The 20,750-nt window shown below is 48.2% G+C and overlaps 1 protein-coding gene across 1 annotated transcript in view; it reads right to left on the minus strand.

The window, feature by feature from the left end:
* Window positions 1–20,750, minus strand: part of Afap1 (actin filament associated protein 1) — a 109,818-nt gene that overhangs the window by 16,639 nt on the left and 72,429 nt on the right. Inside the window, exons 9-11 of the mRNA XM_028758103.1 lie at window positions 15,143–15,292; window positions 8,998–9,209; window positions 7,180–7,325 (exon numbers count right to left, since the gene is read on the minus strand). Of these exons, the coding sequence (XP_028613936.1) occupies window positions 7,180–7,325; window positions 8,998–9,209; window positions 15,143–15,292 (508 nt within the window). The remainder of the gene's footprint in view (window positions 1–7,179; window positions 7,326–8,997; window positions 9,210–15,142; window positions 15,293–20,750) is intronic.

Consider the following 20,750-nt stretch of genomic DNA (forward strand, 5'->3'; position numbering starts at 1 on the left):
TTGGGTCTTGGTTCTTGCTCTTGGCCAGAGCCTCTAAATCCTTAGAATTCCCTAATGGTAACAGGAGACAGGCTGCCTTTGCCCAGCATAATGAGCTGCTTGCCGTCCTTGGCAAGCCTGAAGGATTGGGGGATAGACGTGCTGGTGGCTAAGGAAACAGCCATATGATCACAGTCTTGGACTTTCCACTCTGAGATGACAGGGCGGAAGAGCTTCTGGAACGAAGGCACCAGGAAGTATCCACCCAGGGAAGGATCTATACACAGAGGAGTGAACCCAGAAAGATGTACCCAGGAAAAGTGCTCACTCTGGGAGCATACTGTATTTAGGGAAAGCGTTGCACCCAGAGAAGTCACTGTACCTAGAAAAGGCATGTACCCAAGGACAGTGCTAGATTCAGGGAGAGGGCACTGTAACCAGGGAAGAAGAGGAAGCCCTGGTCTCCCATAGCTCACGCTCTACCCAAGAGTGTTACACTGGTGGATTCCTAACACACCAGTGGCCTAGCAAATGAACCACTTCCTGAGGTCTAGGGAAGTTTATGGGGTGGTAAGGACTTCAGGTTAATATCTGCTCTGTAATGAGCATCGGTGGCAAACTGGGTTTGTGAATGACATCGGAAGGGGACAGAGCTGTTGATCTTCAGGACTGTGTCAGAACAGTGGCTCCCTGTCAGAGTCCACAGAGAACTACAGTGTCACCTGGTGTGAGAAGACCCATACTTGGTGGCCAAAGGTGAACGAGAGTCTGCACCTTGGAAAAGGGCAGTCTGCTTCTCCTCCAGCCCTTGCTTCTCAGAGAGCAAGCACACATCAGCCTCACGTGTATCACTACCTGGAGGCTTCCAAAGTCTCCAAAACAGTCAAGCAAAACACTGTCCAGGACAGGCTGCATGCACCAGACTCCAGCTCTGCCCCTGGCTCCTCTGGCTTCTCCTTCCCGGCCTGCATGGTGTCAGGAATGCTCTGGAGCACCTCAGTCCCTTCCACCTCTTCACTCTGCCCACCCAGAGCACTGCTCTTCCTAACCCGTGTGCCCCGGGGAGGTGGGGTGAAGGTGTCTTTCCTTGACATTAAGAAGCCCCTTCCCTCTTCAATGCTGACTTTCCTTTGTGCACCAACTTAGCCTATCCTGTACCTGTTCCTTGTCTGCTCCCCCCCGACCCCCCAGAATACAAGCTTCTGGAGTATTCTGTCACCCCAGTTTCTAGAGCATAATGAGAAGAGATGGGCTTGTTTCAGGACAACTGTGAAAACCTAGGAAGAAATAACCAAGGTAGAATTTGCTCCTAACTGGGGAAACTAAAATCACAGAAAGTTAAACACAAATGTATTTCCCCCAAAACTGTTTCTCTGAGAAAAGTAGCTTGGGGTAACACAGCCAACTGTGTGGCGCTGCACACACCAATGGCTGCACTCTCACAGTGCATTGCTGCCCCCTGCTGGAAGAAGCTGGAAAAGCATGGTTCCTCTGGCAGATGCAGCATTCTACACTTCTTAGTGTAGAATGAACATTGCTATAATTACTCTATGCTTAGTCTGCACCGAATCAAGTATAGGAAAGTTAAATGCACAGGAAGGAGGAAATTCAAGAAGAAAATATTCACTCGACACTTGGAGTTCCTGCACGTTTCACATGTGCATTTAAGGCGTTTAATGTCTCAGTTGAGGGACTATCCGGGACCGTTGTGAACGAGACGTGATAAATGGAAGAACGGCAGGACATCAAGTGTGCCTTCACCTGCTGGCACTGAGCACAGCCACTGCGAAACACTCAGTGCTGCATGTGTGTGCACAGAACTCTTTCTCCTCCTTAGAGCAGGACCCACATTCTTGCTTTACAGCGTCAGGCACTGGCAACCTGCCCAGTCCTCACACTTATGCACAGACATCAGGAAGATCAAAGACAGCCACCAGAGCCCAGGTTTCTAGCTGGGCACATTTCCGATTCCTTCAATGGAGATGTTTGAAGGATTCAAGAAACACGACACACATGTGTCCTTGTTGGCAGAAGGCCTTCTCCCCTGGCCAGAATATCCTAACATTTTCAGAGAGGGGCACAGGCCAGTCAAGAGAACTCTCATGGAGCCAAGAGTAAGCAGGGGCTTCCTGCTCCCCTCTGGTGCCTGTTTCCAAAGTGACTTTCAGCCAAGTGTGTAAGTAGAAATGAGTCTGACTCTAAAACAGAAGGATATCTCAGGGAATGCTATATGCAAATTCAGGGACCTGAAGATGGTAGCCTGTCCCTCCTCCCACCCTGTCTCTCTCTAGTCAGGCAGATGCATATCACCACCACACTCTGCTGGGCCTACAACGGGCAGCACTTGTGAGAGCATCAGGGGAAGTGCCAGGACATTGTCCTTCTGTCACGTGACCTGTGGCCGTTGGTCAGCCCCAGGACACGTCCTGGTGTCCAGCACATCTATACCCCCGCATGCCCATGCCCCAGGACAATCCCACAAGTTGTTTTTTTCTCTGTTTCCTGTTCTTTTTCAAAACCTTATTGTCTTTTTTTCCTCCAGTCAGACACAATTGCTGATAATTCTCATAATCATTTGGCAAAGATTCACCACACGGCCGCCAAGTTACAAAAAGTGAAAAATTAACTTAATCCCAGGCTATCTATTGCTTGGCAAGCCACCATGTTTTGAGGCTGTCTCCCTGTTCAGTCTCCTCTCTGTTAAGTTTTATGGGAATGTTTGGCTAGAAAACTGAAACATGAAAATTAGCTTTACTGCTAGCTGACATCCCTAAAAAGATTTTAATGAGGTTAAAAAAAAAAGGTTCCTAGGCTAAGTTTATGCCATGTGCTTTTTTAATGACGAGTGTTCAGTACAGCGACTTGCATTCCTTTCTCCAAGATGTGACCACCCTGCATTTGGTTTAAATTAAAATTCTGGTCAGTTATAAAGGAAAAAATGAGCTTTGTGTGGAGGGAAATACTTTTTCATTCAGGGTTTCTCCTGAATGTGGTGATCTGTTTGCTGGTTAGAGTTAACATTCTGTGAGTTTTGTTTTGGGGATTTTAGTAATTTCCACATAAGCACAGCTAACAACTGTTAATAGATCAGGCTGTGGAGACTCCACAGGATGAGGTTCCCCACTTGAGTGCCTGCTTTGACTTCCATGGCGGACTGTGTGGTAAGACTCTAGGCTGAAACAAACCCCATCCTCCTCAAGATGCATTTGGTCATTGTTTTATCATAGAACCCCTAAGATGTTTCTACACCCCGTTTTAACAAGCAGTTTGTTTTCTTGGTTGTTCAGATTTTTCTTTTCTTTTTTTTTAGATCTATGCATACTCTAATATGCCTTTGCCAAATGTTTAAGTGGTAAAGTTCTTTCCCCCTGTTCTGTAGGCGGCCACTTTGCTGGAGTGATGGTGTCCTTTGCCATACAGAATCTTTCTCATTTAAAATATCTACAGGAGTTAAATAGCTTGCGAGGGACTAGGGGTGCCGGGGTGGGGGCAGCTATCCCAACCATGGGAAATAGGATATAGAGTTATAAAGTGAAACTAGAATAGGAGAATTAAACGGGGGGGGGGGTAAGAGGACGGGATATGGGAGGGACACTTAATACTAGAGGCCTTTTGAAAAGCCACTTGGAAACCTACGACTGCAGAAGCTTCTGAAATATACAAAAGGAATTTAAATGAAGACACCATAGAGAGACAACGTGCCAACCAGACACTTTATGCTACCAAGTAAAACCCCCATTTGCAGGAATGGGTTACATCTTATTGAGTCTTTGGCTGATGGGGTCCCATAGCCATTCTGACATTACAGGCTATTGTCAATGTTATTGGTTTCCTCCACAAGCTGACGGAAAGATGCTATTGCTGAAGATACCACTTATTTAGCCCATCAAACCTAGAGAAACAGAGCTGGTGCCCAACAAGAAGTCTTACTGCTACTGACTGGTCTCCTAGTGCTGGGAAGTACTATACACACTACAGGAGGAGAGACAAACAACCATTAACATAACCCAGCTACAAACCCTATTGACCCACAACAGCAATTATGATATATATTATAATACATAATTATATATTATGCAAGATATGCCAGGGCAGTAGTTATCATCGTGGCCAGCCATTCATTGCCTGACATTAGGGCACACTCGATAAGAAGGGACCCACACCTAACACCACTACCGTGGCTGAGAACCCGAGACTAACCAGGTCCTAGGGGGAGACCGACTACTATTACCCTAATAAAGAAACAGCAATAAAATGATTCCTAATGACATACTGCTCTGCTCAAAGATCAGAGTGTTACTCAACCCTCCTTAGAGAGGTAGATGGTAAGGAGCACAGATCTACAACTGGACAATATGTAAGGAACAAGAGACTTTGGAGACTCAGTCCTAACCCCTCAAGGTTCAGGGATCTATGAGGAAGAGGAGGCAAAAAGATTATAGGAGCCAGAGGTGGTGGGTGATTCCAAGGAATGAATGCCTCCCAGACACAATAGGACAGATACATATGAACTCACAGAGACTGTGGCAGCACCCACGAGATCTGCACCATGACAAAATCCCAGCATTGAGAAGGAGAAGTAGACACCAAGTCCCACCACAAACCAAGACACTAATTGTGCCAGGTATGGTGGTGCATGCCTTTAATTTCAACACTCATGAAACAGAGGCAGTTGGATCTCTGTGAGTTTGAGACCAGCCTGGTCTACATGGTGAATTCTAGGACAGCCAAAAATATAGAAAGACTCTGTTTCAATCCCCGTCTTCCCAAAATAAGCTATTTGCAACTAATACCTGCTAGAAAGGAAAGATCTATTTTTCTGCAAATGACGGTCACCAGGCCTATCACCCACACAGGCCTGGCCCCATGCCCAGGAGCAGCTGTCAACACAAAAGGACCCCGGGCTTTTCATATGGGCTTTTGTTGTTGTTGTTATGGCCTAGTGTTTGTCTTTTGGGGTTTGTTTTCTTAGTTTTTGTTTTGTTTTGTTTTGTTTGAGGGAGAGATGAAAAGAAAACCATTAAGTTGAGTGGTTGGAGGGTCTGGGAGGAGTTGGGGGAGAGGAAAGAATACAATAAAAATATGTTACATAAAAATATCTTTTAATGTTTTTTTAAATGTTTTTTTTAAAAAGGGGGTCAGATACAGGGAGTGACTTAAGTGTCTAGGTGACATGCTGGCATGTCACAGCTGACCCAGGATGCACTGTTCACACTTCCTAGTATTAGGGACTCATGGCTGGTCCCAGCTCTTCCGTGAAGAGTTCCTGTCAGCTACCTACTAAATTTAAAGAAAATGTGAGAAATATACTCATTTAAAAACAATAATCATAAGTCTATCATATCTCATCATAGTTAATACATATTTGTGTATATATGTATTTATGTGTGAGTGTATATATACATTCACATGTGTGGGTGCAGATGTGTGTATGTGCTTGTGAAGCTTTTCCAACATAAATAAAAAAGGTGTTGCTGATTTTCAGGTCATAAATGTCTCTCTGAGATTGGTAACTGGGTTCCTACTCCTGCTTCTGTACCTGATGGCCACACTGTGCTACTTGGGTGACATATGTGGGGAAAAGCAGCCTCACAGGATGTGAATCTGGGAGAGAGAAGCACATACCCATAGCCTCTCAGGTGGCTGTGGACAGTCTTAATGAGTGGCAGTCTCTTAATTAGACTCTATGCCCTGACATGAAGACCACAAACTGACACTGCCCTAGGGACAGGCCTGCTCCTGTCACCATCACCACTGTGGCCCCACTGTGTGACTCTCCACTGTACATACCAGTGGCCCCACTGTGTGCATCTCCACTGTACATACCAGTGGCCCCACTGTGTGAATCTCCATTTTATGCACCAGTGGCCCCACTGTGTGAATCTGCCACTTTATCATCAGAAGGGAGTCAATGAGCTGGGGAGCCATTGCATGCACAGTGCTTGTAGGAATGTGGAAACCACCTTCTAGGTAAGCTTCCCTTCACTGGCTCAGAATTTGCTAATTGCTAAGGGCAATGGATCCATTCTAAGGTAATGTTTGTCTGAAAGCCCAAAGTCTATCAGTTATCCTATTTTCCTGAGACATGGTCTCATGTATTCCAGGATAGCCTTGAACTCACTATGTAGCAAAAGATGACCTTGAACTTCAGATCTTCCTTCCTCTACCACCCATATGCTTAAATTAGAGATGTGCACCAGTTTATGTGGTGCTGGGGAGTGAACTCAGGGCCTGGGGTATGCTTAGGAAAGCACTGTAACAACTAAGCTACATCCCTAGCCCACTGATTATCATTCAAGGTAAAAACTAGGAAGTTGGGAATGGCCACCAGGTGCACTGGCAACTCACTGCTGGAACTCCTCCTTGTAACTGATGCACCCCTGGGTCATGTGGGGTTCACTAAGGCACACCGTGGCCACTGGAGTTCTCTAGCCCAAGGCTACCCCAAATATATTCAGCATTCCCTACTTCCATTGTGTGTAAAGGGAACTCGTGCCAGGGGCACCGTGCCATGGAGAGCCCTGTTCACCGCCACAGCCCGGACAGCAGCCTGTGTCAGAGCGGTAAGAAAGGAGAACACATCTCAGGTGATCATGGAGAAAACTCTTACCTTGTAGAACAGCTGACGATGCCAAATCCCCACATGGGCGGAGGACCCTGCAGGATCTGCTGCTACAAACCCCTCATGATTACTGGCTCAAAAAGATGCTTTTGCCCAAAGTAGAATTATTTGTTACAACTCAAAGTTAGAAAGTGCTGCACTGACAGCTTTTGAGATCTTGGGCCTTGTTTCAGCAACCTACAGAAGCATCTTCTCTGCTTTCTAGAAGACCTCTGTCACAAGTAGGTGGGGCACAGCAGCTGCTCACAGGACAAGACCAGGACTACTACTCATCAGTGTAAGTAAAAACAGTCATGAGCCCTTATAGTCTCTGGCTGCAAGGGCAGAGCTAAGCAGATGTAGCAGGGATCATCGGGCCCATGAAGCCAGTACAACATCTCTGACAAGTCTGCCAAGGCCACTCTAGCAGAAATCCCAGAAGGCCGAAATGACCAACATCAGGGTCATCAGGGCCAGCACCTCACCAAGGACAGCCCTCAGGCATGCTTCTGGTCTGCATGGTCGATGAGCACCTGCTGTCAAACAGAAGAGGAATGAGGCTGAGTTCAGGCCTTCCACAGGTCATGCGTGAGTCTTACCAGAAGGTCTGTTTAGCTGTCTGAATGACATTTGCTGACATCTCTACATCTATGTAGTCATAGTGCAGGGCTCCCGGGTCCGTGGAGGACCCCGTCTCAGCCAGCAAGATGCCAATCCATCTGCCCATGTCTTCAGAAGATGACGCCTGCCACGGGGAAGAGAGACAAACATGCGTGTCAGGAAGGGAAAGAGAATACGGAGGCCTGAGTGTGGATGAGAAAGACGCCATACTCATTGTCTGAGTGAGAGGATTAGCTTTGTATTCACACTAGGCTGGAGAGCCAGAGGATACAGAAAAATTATAGAAAGGGACTTAAAATCTGAGCCACCAAGATGCTTCCCCATTACCTGGGAGGGGGCACCAGAAAGGAAGACATAGAGATTCACAAGAGTAAATACATCTGAGTCACAGCGAGTTGTAACTATGCTGAGGTCCTGGCCTAGAGAACATGTGGGTGCTCTACCCCAAGACTCCCAGAGGTCCTACTCCAGCCTGTGCTGCAGCCGGTGTGGTATGTGACCGCAAGCTTGTTCCTCTTATCTGGATACTATTGAAGGCAACTTATCCACCATATCCCTGCAGGTGCAATACTTTTCTGTGGTTCTGACTAGCTCTGTGCATACTGTTTTTAAGACATCTGTAGGTGCCAGACCTTGAAGCCTCTTTAATGTTTTTCTCAGACCACCTTTAAAATTATGCTTATTCAAATTTTAAGCCATCCTTGTTAAGTGTTTTTATAGGCAGGTAAGAGGCCAAGAGAAAAAATAGACTTGGCTACTTGCTGTCAGATCAGTTGAGAGCTAGAGGTAGAGATAGCATCCCGGAACTGGATGAGCCATGTGTTATTGCATGCAACCACCAGGGGGCACAGTCATCCTCCTGGTCCCTGAGACTATCTGGGCCAGTGAGTCTTACAGGGACAATGTACGGTCCCCGCCAAACCAAAAATAAACCAAACAAAAACCTACTGCGACAACAATTTTGAAAGTAAGCACCCACATACTGAAATTCAAGATCTTGTTGGCTGCTTGCCTGGACACCTTGACCCTGGTCAGAGCCCCATTACCCACACCACAGCCATTTAAGATTGGGCTCTGCATCTGATGGACAGCACGCATGTCAGCCACTGATCCAAGCCTAACATAGCCTCACTTCTGCTGACCTCATGGCATGAACACACTGACATGTACCCTGGAAAACACAGTTCTTCAAGTCTGTGAATGGATGACGTCATGTGTATCTTAATCATACTAAGGATGAAGGGGGAAAAGAAAAAACAATAAGTCTCGATTAATGGCAAGTAGAACAAGATGGAAGATTGGTGAATTATCCTATAAAGTAGCCAAGCAGACGATAAGGGACACAGGTAATCACGGGCTTGCAGCTCACTGACCCCACCACAGGGTGTCAGGGGCCCTAAAATGTAGAGAGCTTTCCAAAGGACAAATGAAGGAGACAGTCCCCATGTGCCTCAGTAGCCTATGCTTAGACGTATTTTAATGGGGGTTGTTTTTTCCCCCACAGTTATCGCCTGCCTGAGCCCTCTGAAAAGTGACCCATTATTTGGAGCTAGGCATTGAACTGTGGCAAGCAAAGCTGTCATGCATGATGCTCTTGGAAGCCTGTATTGTCCCTGACTCTCCAAAAGAGAAACCCAGAAGACAACGCAAAACCGAATTAGCAAAGGGAGGGAAGGGGCTGGATCAAAATCAGTCCCTACAGGGAGTTAAGGTCTTCTGCAGAGGAGTTAATTAATCATAGTGTTGACAGAACCTGTGTACACTTCTCTGGATAGCAGCCCCAGGGAATCCCATACCTCTAGGACAGCCACCTCCTGTCCATTTCGAAGCAGCCGGAAGGTCAATGGGTGCTTAGAATCCAAGCCTGGAATCACCTCGCAGCCACGGAGAGGGATGGAGGCGATGTGGGTCTTCAGGTCAGCCCTATCTTTATGGAGAATGAGCTTGCTGTCCTTCACTCTGCACCAGCGCTCCCGCCAGCGGCTGTTAGACAGCACATTTAGGTAGCCTGCAAGGAGAGGATGCCACAGCTCAGACTCCTGAGGAAGCCATGTCCCTTATCTGTGCTCTTTTACAGACCAGGGAAGTGTCATGCATGAAACATAGACTCACACCCAGGCTTTAAATGCTCATACAGGGGGAAGAGTCATTATTACACAGCTAGCTTTCAATGGGACCTGGTGGCTCTTCACCAGACAGAGCCCATTTCACAGAGTAAGGATCAGCTTCAGCTCCTTGGTGTCTCCATGGGAACCTGGAAACCACCTTGAGACAGTGACAGTGGACGTGGGGTAGATAGGAGGGGCTGACAGCTGCCTGCATGCAAGGGAAGAGAAATCGCATGCAAAACGACCCAGCTGCAAATGCTGTAAGCAGAGCATAGGAGACAGAAATAAAAATATCTGAAGATGAAAACTCTCCAGGAAGTGGGAGGCCCGGGGAGTGGTAAACTCCCCAGCGCTGGATATGTTCCAGCAAGTGATGGAACATGGCTGGTATGAGCTCCCCACCCTCAGCCCCGAGGCCTCCTCCTAGTCTCTATGTTCCATCCCTGCTTGTGGAAGCAAGGGCTTCATCTCATAGAGAGGCTAATCCGGATGAAACCTGACTGCCTGAGTTCTGGGTCTGTACGTCGAGGTTTCTGGTGATTTTTCTGGTGTGTCTGGAATGATACTGTATTCAGTGTGATGTCACATGTGACAGAATTACAGGGAGAATTATTCCCTATGAGAGAAAAATCTTCAAACACAGGAAAATGACAATTTGAGACTATCATACACACAAAGCACAAATTTCTAGAAATTCTTCAAGGCATAAGTTGGAGGTGCTGTGGTGACTCTGGTGACTGTGGCGGTTGTCCTACTATGGCCTCCAGCTGTCCCACTGTGCACTCGCCACCTCTCAGAGATTAAGAAAGGATTAGACAGGGAAAGGGTGACCAGCGGGTGAGAAGGATAGTGGAGAATGCTGGGTGTTGCTCAGTCTCTTCCAGTTCTTGCACATGTACGTACTCACGCTCAGTGACCAGCCAAAGGTTTGTACGTCTCTGGTGAATATTTTTTTCAAGATATTGCACTATGGCTACCAACGTGTGCAAAATGTGAGTCATCATCTGGCTGGGGGTCTCCTGTACCCACACACTCTAAAGTACATCTCTGGCTGAGCAAAGCATTTGTCATAAAGTCACACACAAAGCCTGTGAGCTCCAGAGCAGGGGACTCGCTGCTCTCTTGTGTTTAGGCAGCTTTTAAACATTTTTCTCCAAGGGCCATCCAGGAAGGAGAGTGCACCCTCAGATGTGGGGTGCCCTACCAGAGGCCACAGTCAGACCTGATCCCTACATGAAATCAGAGACAGATAAGGGGCATTATTCTCAGTACAGCTGCAGGCCTCACCCGAGAAACGGCAGTTTAATGAGATTGGTTTTATTTAAAGGCTTTTAACGTATAGATGGAGCCGTTCTGATTTATTACTGTTTTAAAGAAAGAAGGAAAGCCTGCTTTAAAATGTAGTCAGATGAACATCTTACTAGAACTATTCGCTCTGACAGCAATCAATCATGCCGAAAGCCAGACGCTGGACTTCTGAGTAGACGTCACCTGTGTCAACAGACCCTAAGTGTTTTCTGAGCACAAGCCCACAAACAGGATGGCAGGAAGCCCTCAAGTAACTTGATATACTCTGTAGAAAAGGATCACACATGCATGGATTGTTTAACCACTGTTAAAGAGCCACTCTCGATGGGGAGTGGAGGCACACGCCTGTGATCCCAGCATGCAGCAGGGAGGCTCAGAGGGTCAGTGAGTTCAAGGCCAGCCCGGGCTTTACAATAAGACTCGATCTCAACAACAACAAAAAACAGAAACAAACAAAACTAACCAGTGTGGTACACTTAGAGCTTCAGTACTCAGGAAGTTAGATATAGGGCTTCAGTTCAGGATGAATCTACATGGCACATGAAGACCCTGCCCTTAAAAACAAAAAGGCTCTGAGCTCTAGGGCATATGGGCTTCATGGAGCTGCCAGATGGGGACAGGACGTGTCCTGTGCAGGTCTGCTGAGCTACCCGTGGCTGGGCCTGGGCAGAACAGACAGCAGCACCGGCTCTTGCCCCTCCTCGTTTCAGATGGAGTGTCTGCCCACAGTCACCAGATGCTTTCCCAATGTTTCTGCCATAGCAGAATGATTGCATGAGGCAGGTCCTCCCTTCATTTAGAGCATGACTTCATGGGACATTACCATATTTTAATACATTCTCGGGATTTAAGTTTCAGAGAAAGAGAGAGAGAGAAGGAGGGAGGGAGGGAGGGAGGGAGGGAGGGAGGGAGGGAGAGAGAGAGAGAGAGAGAGAGAGCGCGCGAGAGGGGGGGAGGGAGGGAGAGGGAGAGAGAGAGAGAGAGAGAGAGGAAAGTCTCAGACATGTTCATGGCTGTGTTTATCAACAAGCCTCCATGGTACCTCACTTTCTCAAGAAGTGGTTTCCAAGTTTTCATTTTCTTGGCGAGGAGACACAGAGGTGAGCAAGGCCAGGCAGAGAAGGCAGACCTCCCCAGGCTGGGATCAAGTCCAGGGGTGGGTCCCAGTCGTGTGCCCACACCCACTGCCTTGCTAAGGATATGTGCCAGATCTTCCAGCTGAAATAGACATCTGCCACCAGAGGGCGCCAGAGTGCAGCCAGGACCTTAAGGCCTGGCCCTGGACTGGCTTGGAGGCTTCGGGGAACAATTATATGAGGATTTGTTGTTTGGTTTTTTTTCCCCTTGGCTTTTATTCTTTTTCTATTTTTTATAATCTCACTTATATTATAGAAATGTGCTAATATATCTTAGAAACTGGGTAATTTCTGTTTAATATTTTGAGATTCTTTCCACTCCAAGTTCTACGGAACGAAAGGCAAGAATAAACAAGGTCCCCCCTTTGAATTCTAAAGTTCATCCAGCAGGCCTCAGAGTCTACTTTTTCTCCTGAAACTGGGCAGGGCTGCTGTGCAGATGTGTTTCATTGACATTAAAACCTGGAGGGTGAAGAACAGACAGTGGCAGTAACACGGGCGCTCAGGCCCTGCCCAGTTGCACCCAAACTGCACCAAGGAACTGTTGGAGCCCACGTCCCAGACAAGCAGCCCAAATCTCCAAAGCAGTGAGTGGCTTTGTCAGCATGTTCTGAGCCCTGCACTGGGTGACAGAGACATTGCAGAGCAATGTCACAGTCTAGCAACGCAATGAGGCTTGGCCAAGGCTGAGATTCCAGGTGGGTAGCAAGAAAGGGTCATTATGCTTGCACCCAGGATGGTGTGACTAGGGTAAGGTGCCTGTGTGGGGTGGAGCGGGGAGTAGACAGGAGGAGAGGTGGAGGGAGGGTGCATTTCCAGGTCTCACAACTTCACTATAGGGTGACAAGAACTCTGGGACTTTGTCAGCCCATGGAAGGCCAGATAAAAGCCGCCTTGGGTTTGGAGTCTTGGTGTGTCTCTTGGGTAAATTACCCGGAGGGCTGCAAACAAGCTACCCAGACCAATACTAATGCATCCCTCAAAGGCCTCTCAGGAGGACAAAGATAGCACCTAGGGCTGCCCAGTTGCCTCTGCAGGTCTGAGCCCAGCCCACAAAAGCCTGGCAAGAGCACCCCAGGAAACCACAGCACCCCATCTAGCATAGCCAGACTACAGTGCACAGACATGCACTAGGCTCGGCTCAGTAATTCCAGGGAATCTTGTCTGCCTGCTCAGCTGCTCTGCCCTTCTGGCCCATCGGCTTAGCGCTGTCTCCCAGCAGCTGCCGGGGCTCAGTGTGGCAGGGTCATTCCGACGGGCCCAAGTCCAAATCTATTCTGCTGCTGAGAAGCCCTGCAGCTGCTCTGAGGGGCTGAAAATGGCCATTGTTCCCTGTTCCCCTAGAGACACTTACCCTTACCTCTGGTCTGGCAAAGAGCCGCATGACATTTTTAGAGTGTGTGGAGAGAGGGCATTGTCTTAGCAGAAGCCAGAGCTGTGCCCAGCAAAGCCTCAGGCCCCTGCTCTCAGGATCACCCAAGCTTTCAAGAAAGTGACTAGCGTAGAGACAGCCACTGTGTGACAGTAACAGGGTATCGACAGTTTGTGGGGAGGCCTACAAGGCCGTGCTCTTCTAATAAGTGACATGACTTACAGGGAGTCAGAGAGCATTGTGGGAGTGGAATTGCCAGCTTATGAGGGCAGGGTCACCAATTCTGCCTTCAAAGAGGCAGAGACTTGTGACTTCTCTGAGCATTGGCGTCTTCCTCTGCAAGAGGAGGACCCAGACTGTGGCCTCTGACCTGCCTGCCATGTTAACACGTAACCAGTCCTCCTAAAAGCATTTCTACCTCCAGCCTTTAATCCTAGTGCTCAGGAGACAGAGGCAGGCAGATCTCAGTGAATTCAAGGGCTGCCTGGTGTATATGGTGAGATCTTGTCTCAAAAAATAATTTCTATTTTCTCCACTAACCTAGAGCAGTTGAAAAAAACAGAAGCCTTAACTCCCAAGTGCTGTCATCACAAGGGCTGATGACAAAGGCAGGGAGAAAGACTATGTCCCCAAGATCTCCAGGAAGATGGAGGTTGGCCAGGAGTAGTGTGGCAGTGTCACTAGACTCTCCCCACTCAGTCACAGCTTTGTCCAGCTGGCTGTACTGCAGCCAAGTTCTCTCCTCATGAAAGGGAGTATGATGTGGAAACCTTTATTACCAGCTGACCTAATTCTGTCCCATCCCCAACAACCACTTAATGAGAAACAGTCCAGGGATCTGGAGTGTACCTAGCTCCAGGTACCTACAGATGCTATGATTCTTCCCTGACTCGGCACCCAAGGAGGGTGATCAGTCGGAAAGAGGGGACTGTAAACAGAATGGCTCTGAAGGAATTGTGTACTCACACCGATGGGAAGCAGTGTCTGAACAGTAATATACAAGGGCAATTACAGCTTATTCCTGCTCTTGTTTTATTCTGGTATAGGGTCTTGCTATGTAGCTCTGTCTGATTAGTACTCAGTACATAGCCCAGGCTGGCCTCATTGGCAGCAACCCTCTATGCTTCTGCCTCCTTGGTACTACCATTACAGGCATGTACCCCATACCAGGCTCCATTCTTGATATTTTTTTTAAGGAAGGAAAGGGCCTGGAGGTAGGACACTAGTCTAGAACATCTCTAGTCCTATAAAATGAAACAAATCAAAAGGCAAACACTTCTTTGCACTTACGAAGTTTTCCTCCTTGAAAGAGCGGCTACGCAATTCTCCTAAGTGTGGTTACTGGGACTGTTACAGTGTGGTGTTGCTACCACTCTCGTGGAGGCTGTACCAACAGCCTGACCAAAGCCTAGCTTGGTGCCATGATAGCGCCTTCCACCTCTTTGCTTTCCCCACGGTGGGCATAGCTGGCCGTTACACACGCATTCCTCCGGTGAGCTTCCCTGTTTGGTTCCTCTCTTTAGTCTCTAGCCTAGACACCATGGTGGGCAAGACTGGCTTGGTGACTGCTATAGACCATATGTTTTACCCAATCTCTGACAAAATAGCATTACACACACACACACACACACACACACACACACGTACAGAGAGAGAGAGAGAGAGAAAGAGAGAGAGAGAGAGAGAGAGAGAGAGAGAGAGAGAGAAACAGACCAACAGACAGAAGATAACACTGTGGCCAGACAGCTCTTAAGTCCTAGGTGTGACCAGAAGGAGACTCAGTTCTAGAGCTTTGCCCTGCCTGGTGTCTGTGGCCAAGTCTGGAAGCACTGGAGTAAACTCAGGGTAGGTGTGGTCATTTGACAAAGAACATTGGTTTTTACCTTGAAAGAACCGTGGAGAGCATCACAAGCCCCTAGAGATTCTTCTATTACTAAAGGCTGAAACTTCTTTCTATAATTCAGAAGGCCCCAGAACACACCCAGAGATAGTCTGCTAACACAAGGAAGGGCCTTACCACAGGTGGGCACATCCTCCTCTGCTGATGATGTCTGCTCATCTGTGGATGGCTTCTTCTTTCCCAGACCAATGATCTTGGTAATTTTCTTCCCAGTGACCTTGGACACCGTCCCCTTGGCCTCTGACTTGGAGGGTTTCTTCCTCTTTGCTGTCAACACAAAAGTGTGTCTTAAGCATTCATGTTAAGTAGAAAAGTCACAGCAGTGATCACCAGGCATTTCCTCCTCTCCAAACTGGTACTCGTACACATGAACACCTGTGATGAGCCAGCAGGGGAGCCAGATGCTGGGGTCGCAGAAGGATATGGCTATACTCAGGAAGCCTGCACTGCAGGGAAGAGGAGGTACGAACACATGTGCACACAGGCACATAAGCATTACCAGACATACGTGACATACTCGTGGCAACAAAGGATGGCAAAAACCACGTAGAGGTATGAGTTACTTGAAGAACAGGTGAATGGACCGAGCCTGCCTAGGGCGGACTTTTGGATGAGTATTCAGACATAAAGAGTGAGTTCTGCCTCTCTCAGAGGGAGCAACTCCAAGGTAAGAAGAGCAGTTGACACAAATGATCAGTGTGTTAATATGCAGGAGCCCTAGGAACCAAGGGGAGCTGGTACCAATGAAGCAGCAGCCTGGCAGACAAGCAGTGGGTCCTGAAGAAAAGAAGAGGGAAGGGGGTCCTCATTAGGGGTCTCTCCTGACCATTTTGGACACTACGCTGAGCTTCCCTGTGTAGAACTCACAGATCAGAGCCTACCTTTCAAGCCATCATCTGCCATTTGGCCTGGACAGCGATGGCTAGGAACGAACTGTCAGCATATGAATCCAGAAACATTCTGTACAAAAAGAACTTTTGGCTTCTCCTGCAAAAACCAGATGACCTGGAAACCCTGGACTCCCATGGACAGCACCGTGGTGCAGAGTCCATGCAGGTGAAAATACTCCAGGTTCTGGCACAGGGCAGTTCTCATTGACTACACCATGCCATGGAGGGAAGCTGACTGTGAACTGCTTTCCTGAACTTGCTCCTACTCCTCCATGTGTAGCCCTCTCCTACCCTCAAGGCCTCGTCCATGAGTTATGCTGTGTCACAGGATGAGACTCAGACTGGTCAGGATGGATGCATAAGGGCCTACTCAGAGCTGAGGGACCTGATCCTTCCACTCCAGAGCAGCTCCAGGCAAAGGCCGGAGCAAAGGCATCTTAAAGATGCCATATGCCAGAGCCAGGTGTGAGGTTTTCCCAAGGGTCTCCTCCACTGTAACACAGCCTCCCGGGATGCAGTTCTGCATCAGGACCCATTCAGCATCACCTCACTCACTACACACTTAGTGCAACCCTTCAGTCCTTTGGGGCAACCTTCTAGGTAACATACAAACCCTTTTAGACTGCAATGGGTATCCAGACTCCCTTTCCAGGAACAAATGAACCCAGAAGGTCACATGGAATCCTTTCGGAGACAGAACACCTAGGGGCACGTGATAAGTTATAGAAGAATTCCCCAACCCCTCCTCTAAACAAATGTGCTCACTCACAAGGGGACCTCCCCAGTCCTCTCTGGTGAAGAGGAGAAAACAGTCCCGGTTTCTACTTCCACTCCTGCCCACCCTCTTAGATCAGCTGGTGAAACCCTTGCCTCTCCTCTGGTGTAAAGGTAAGTAGCAGTGTCTGAGGAAGAGCTGCCATACTGCAGCTAAGATATGAAGCCATGAAGAACTGGAGGGCAAACATAACCCTCCATGCTCAATGTTCCTGTCCTGGCTCCACAATACTGACCCAAGGAGTGATGGTATTTGGAGACAGGAGTCCTAATAAGGACGGTTTGAAGTGGAAACTTCTAGTTTCTTTGGAAAGATAGTTATGTTAAATGATGCTTTGCTGGGGCACACAGGTGAAAGGATGTCTCGCTAAAGCAAACACGTGAAAGAATGTTTTCCTGAAGCAGACACAGGTGATAGGATGTTTGGATACAGCAGACATGAGAAAGGATGCTTGAGGAAGGACTATAACTATGGCTCTACAGAGCTTGGTAGATGAGCACTGAGCACTGGTTTGGTTTGCTCTGCCTCACTATTCTTCACTAACAACATGCACGTGCTGGTTCGCCTTACACAGCTCTGCCTCACTATTCTTCACTAACGACATGCACGTGCTGGTTTGCCTTACACAGCATTGTTGAACTCAACTTGTGATAACACTACTATTGAGAGAAATCCACCAAAGAACTGCTCCTGAGGTTCCTGTGGTATTTTGCTGTTTCTGCCGCCTTACCTCAGGCCGGTTGGTGAGCCTGGTGGTTTCTTCAGGATTGAACTACAGCTGCCTGGTGTCTGCCTGCCTAGAGGACTGGTCTGTAGCCACTGAATCATATTTGGTGTTTGCTATGGGACTGAACTGCTGCCCAAGAAGACTGAGCTTGGGCGCAAAGATCTATTCCTGAACAGATCCACTTCCCCCCATCCTAATAACTTTTCTCTTCCACTACGTCTTCTGGTGGTGGGCTAGAGAAGAGGTTGAACCCTTATTAAAAGTAGGTTGCAAAAATTTCATGCCTACAAAGGTTAAATGAGGCCTTGTGTCAGTGCTATAAAACATAGCACCCTTTTATAGACTGTGTGCACAGAACACTTGAGGACACAAGCCGGAAGAAAAGCCTGCAGGGAGTAACCCTGCCTGTGGCCTTCGTCTGCTGTGTGCATCCCATCCTTCACCCAGTGTCTTTACAGCACAAACACTTTTGACTCATTTTAAGTAAACCAGATTAAGGCCCCTTGAGATCTTAGGGACAATACCCATGGGAATGTGTGTGCACCGCCTTTCCTACCTCTTACATCTACTTACTGAGTGATGAGAACCTATCCAAGGTCTTGGTGGGAAAGACCCAGCTCTTCCCCTCCACAATACAGAAGCCTGGGGCCAGAGAGCTGGATTAGTCCAGCCAAGCCACAGTCCACAGAAGTGACAGTGTTTGGCTCCACCAGCAGCTGCTCAGGAATCTGAAGATGAACTTCATTGCCTCTCATTCCCAGGCAAGCTGAAAGTGAGGTGACCAGAGACACTCTCCACAGGCTCCCCCGGGGTAACGCTTCCACTCAGGCAGCAGGACTTAGTGACAGTGGGATTCACACTCACCATAACAGAAACCAGCTCATGCCAGCAAAGTGCTTGCTGGACTCCAATTTCTAAGACAGAGAATAATCATATCCTAAGTCATCCTTGGAAGAAAGGTCCATATGTAGGGATATGACAGAAAAGCCATCAAGGACCCTTTGAGGCTACTCAGTGGGAAACGAGCAGGATTTAACACATGATTAAATCCAAAAGTCAATAGAGAACTTTCAAGTCAGTGAGGTTACACAACAGAACAGTGGAAGGGGTCAAAGGGCACAGATGGCCAAGGCTAATGCTTTAGTGATGAAGACATATTTCAGTGTGTGAATGTCATAAACCTAGGCAGCCTGCTTTCTCCTACAGAGATGGGAATCAAACGATTTTCTGTCTAGTCTAGAGGAAGTAAGGGGAGAGAGAGGTGACATCATCAGACCTCTGGTTCAACAAGTCTACCCACAGACACCCCCATGGAGGGCTTTGTCTCAAAGCCATACAGCACTGGCTGGGACAGTACAGATTCTACGGCCTAGGGCTTCCGTCATCTTTCCCTGCATCTGCTATAGGACTCCCCAGTGTCTATAGTGGGGTTCATCATGAGAAAAAAATGAGTGTCTCAGAGCAGAGCTATAGCTTCAACCACTGCCTTCTCCAGTGAGACCATAGCATGGAGGAGTGCAGGCTTCCTGTCTGTGACCACCACAAACCTATCACAAAGGGCCAAGCTATAGAGAGCTCCACTTACATCCCTCCACTGCAAAGCAGAGAACAGTCAGGATCAAGAACAAGGGTACAGGCGCTCAGGATGCATCTGGATCAGAAAGCTCCTTTGCGATCTTTGATGAGCAACTGTACACAAAGCCCAGTGTCTGACAGAAGGAAAATGTGCGAGCCAGGTCACCTGCTCATTCCCAAACACACAAAGCTGTTCTTGTTACACAGAGCACAGGAGGGGCTGCAGAGACCCCCTGCTGGTTACGAGCATGTACTTTTCCCCCAGAGGATCTGAATTCAGATCCCAACACTGAGGTCAGGTACACCTCACTTCTAATTTGAGATCCAAAGCTATTTTCTGGCCTCTACGGGCACCCAAACACACATTCACACATAAATATTAAATGATTTTCTTTTTAAAGAGCAAACAGGAGATTCCTGGGGGCAGAATCAAAACCGACATGAACATCCAACAGGCACATTCCTCCACAGCAATGGAGTCACCTCACAGGCTCGTGGGGGCTGGGGACAGTAAGAAAACCGAGCTGTCAACCACGTCTGTCGCACCTCAGCAGCGAAACAGTCACCTGGTATGTGGCACCTCTGAGCTACCCAGCTTGGAAGGCTGAGGCTGAACAACAAACAGCTCGAATCCGTGAGGTTGAGATTGCCCTGGATGAAAAGACCATCTCATAACAAAAAGAACAAAATAGATCCAAAAGGGAAGAAAGGAGCCAGTGTTGGAGCCCAGAGACCGCAGGGTGTCCCACCTCAGAGCAGAAGTTAAAGATAGCTTCCGGCTCCGAGGTCTTCATTAAATATAACATGACTGGTAGTAGCTCCCAGAGGACAGGACTAAAATTACAATCAGACCAGACTGCAATAGAAAAACCACAGTGAAGAAAGAGACAGTGTGACCTTCCGGGGTGAACTGTCATACTGTCTGGCTCCAGAATTCTCAGGGCTGGGACAGCTGCCGGCACAGCACATGATTTCTTCCTAGGTAGGAGCACTCATCTCACACATGAGCCGCACAGAGGAGGGCTCAGGCACTTGGGTCCACAGAGCTCCAACTCCCTCCACATACCTGCAAGTCACACTTCAACACATGCTCAGGAATAAAATGTCCAGTCACACAGATGGGGACAGTCCATAGGAAACACATTTTATAAATGACACACACGAAGAGTATGCAGAGTCCCCAAAAGCTCAATAACAATTCCACAGAAACATGGGCAAAGGATCTGAGACATTCTACCGGAGATGCACAGACAGCGAGTGTGTTAAACTGTTCAACCACTGGGGAGGCCACAGCTGCACACCACCACACATCTGTGCAATAACAGGTAAAGACTGCAGCCAGGCAGGGGCAGTGATCCCACGAGAATGGAACCTTGCAACCCCACTTCTGGACAGGTCCCTGGGTAACATGGAATCACATGTCCATGCAAAGTCCTACCCGGGAGTCAGAAAGTCCCCAGGTCACTGTGTGTCCTGGCATTGGTCAGTGGATGACTAGCAGAGCTCATTTCCACAGGGAATGCTGCACAGCTGCGCTCACACTGCAATTCAAGGTGCACTGAGATACAGGGAAGAAACTCCCAACAGGTAACACACCCCAGATCCCAAGTGCATGTAGGAAACAGCAGCAGCTACCTGGGGTAGCCTAGAGCAGCAGTGACAGAGAAGTGTGAAGGGACAGTGGGATGACAGACATGTGGGATCTCTCTCTCTCTCTCTCTCTCTCTCTCTCTCTCTCTCTCTCTCTCTCTCTCTCTC

Source organism: Grammomys surdaster, unplaced genomic scaffold (assembly GCF_004785775.1).
Source record: "Grammomys surdaster isolate TR1022 unplaced genomic scaffold, NIH_TR_1.0 126187, whole genome shotgun sequence".
Taxonomy (NCBI): Eukaryota; Metazoa; Chordata; class Mammalia; order Rodentia; family Muridae; genus Grammomys; species Grammomys surdaster.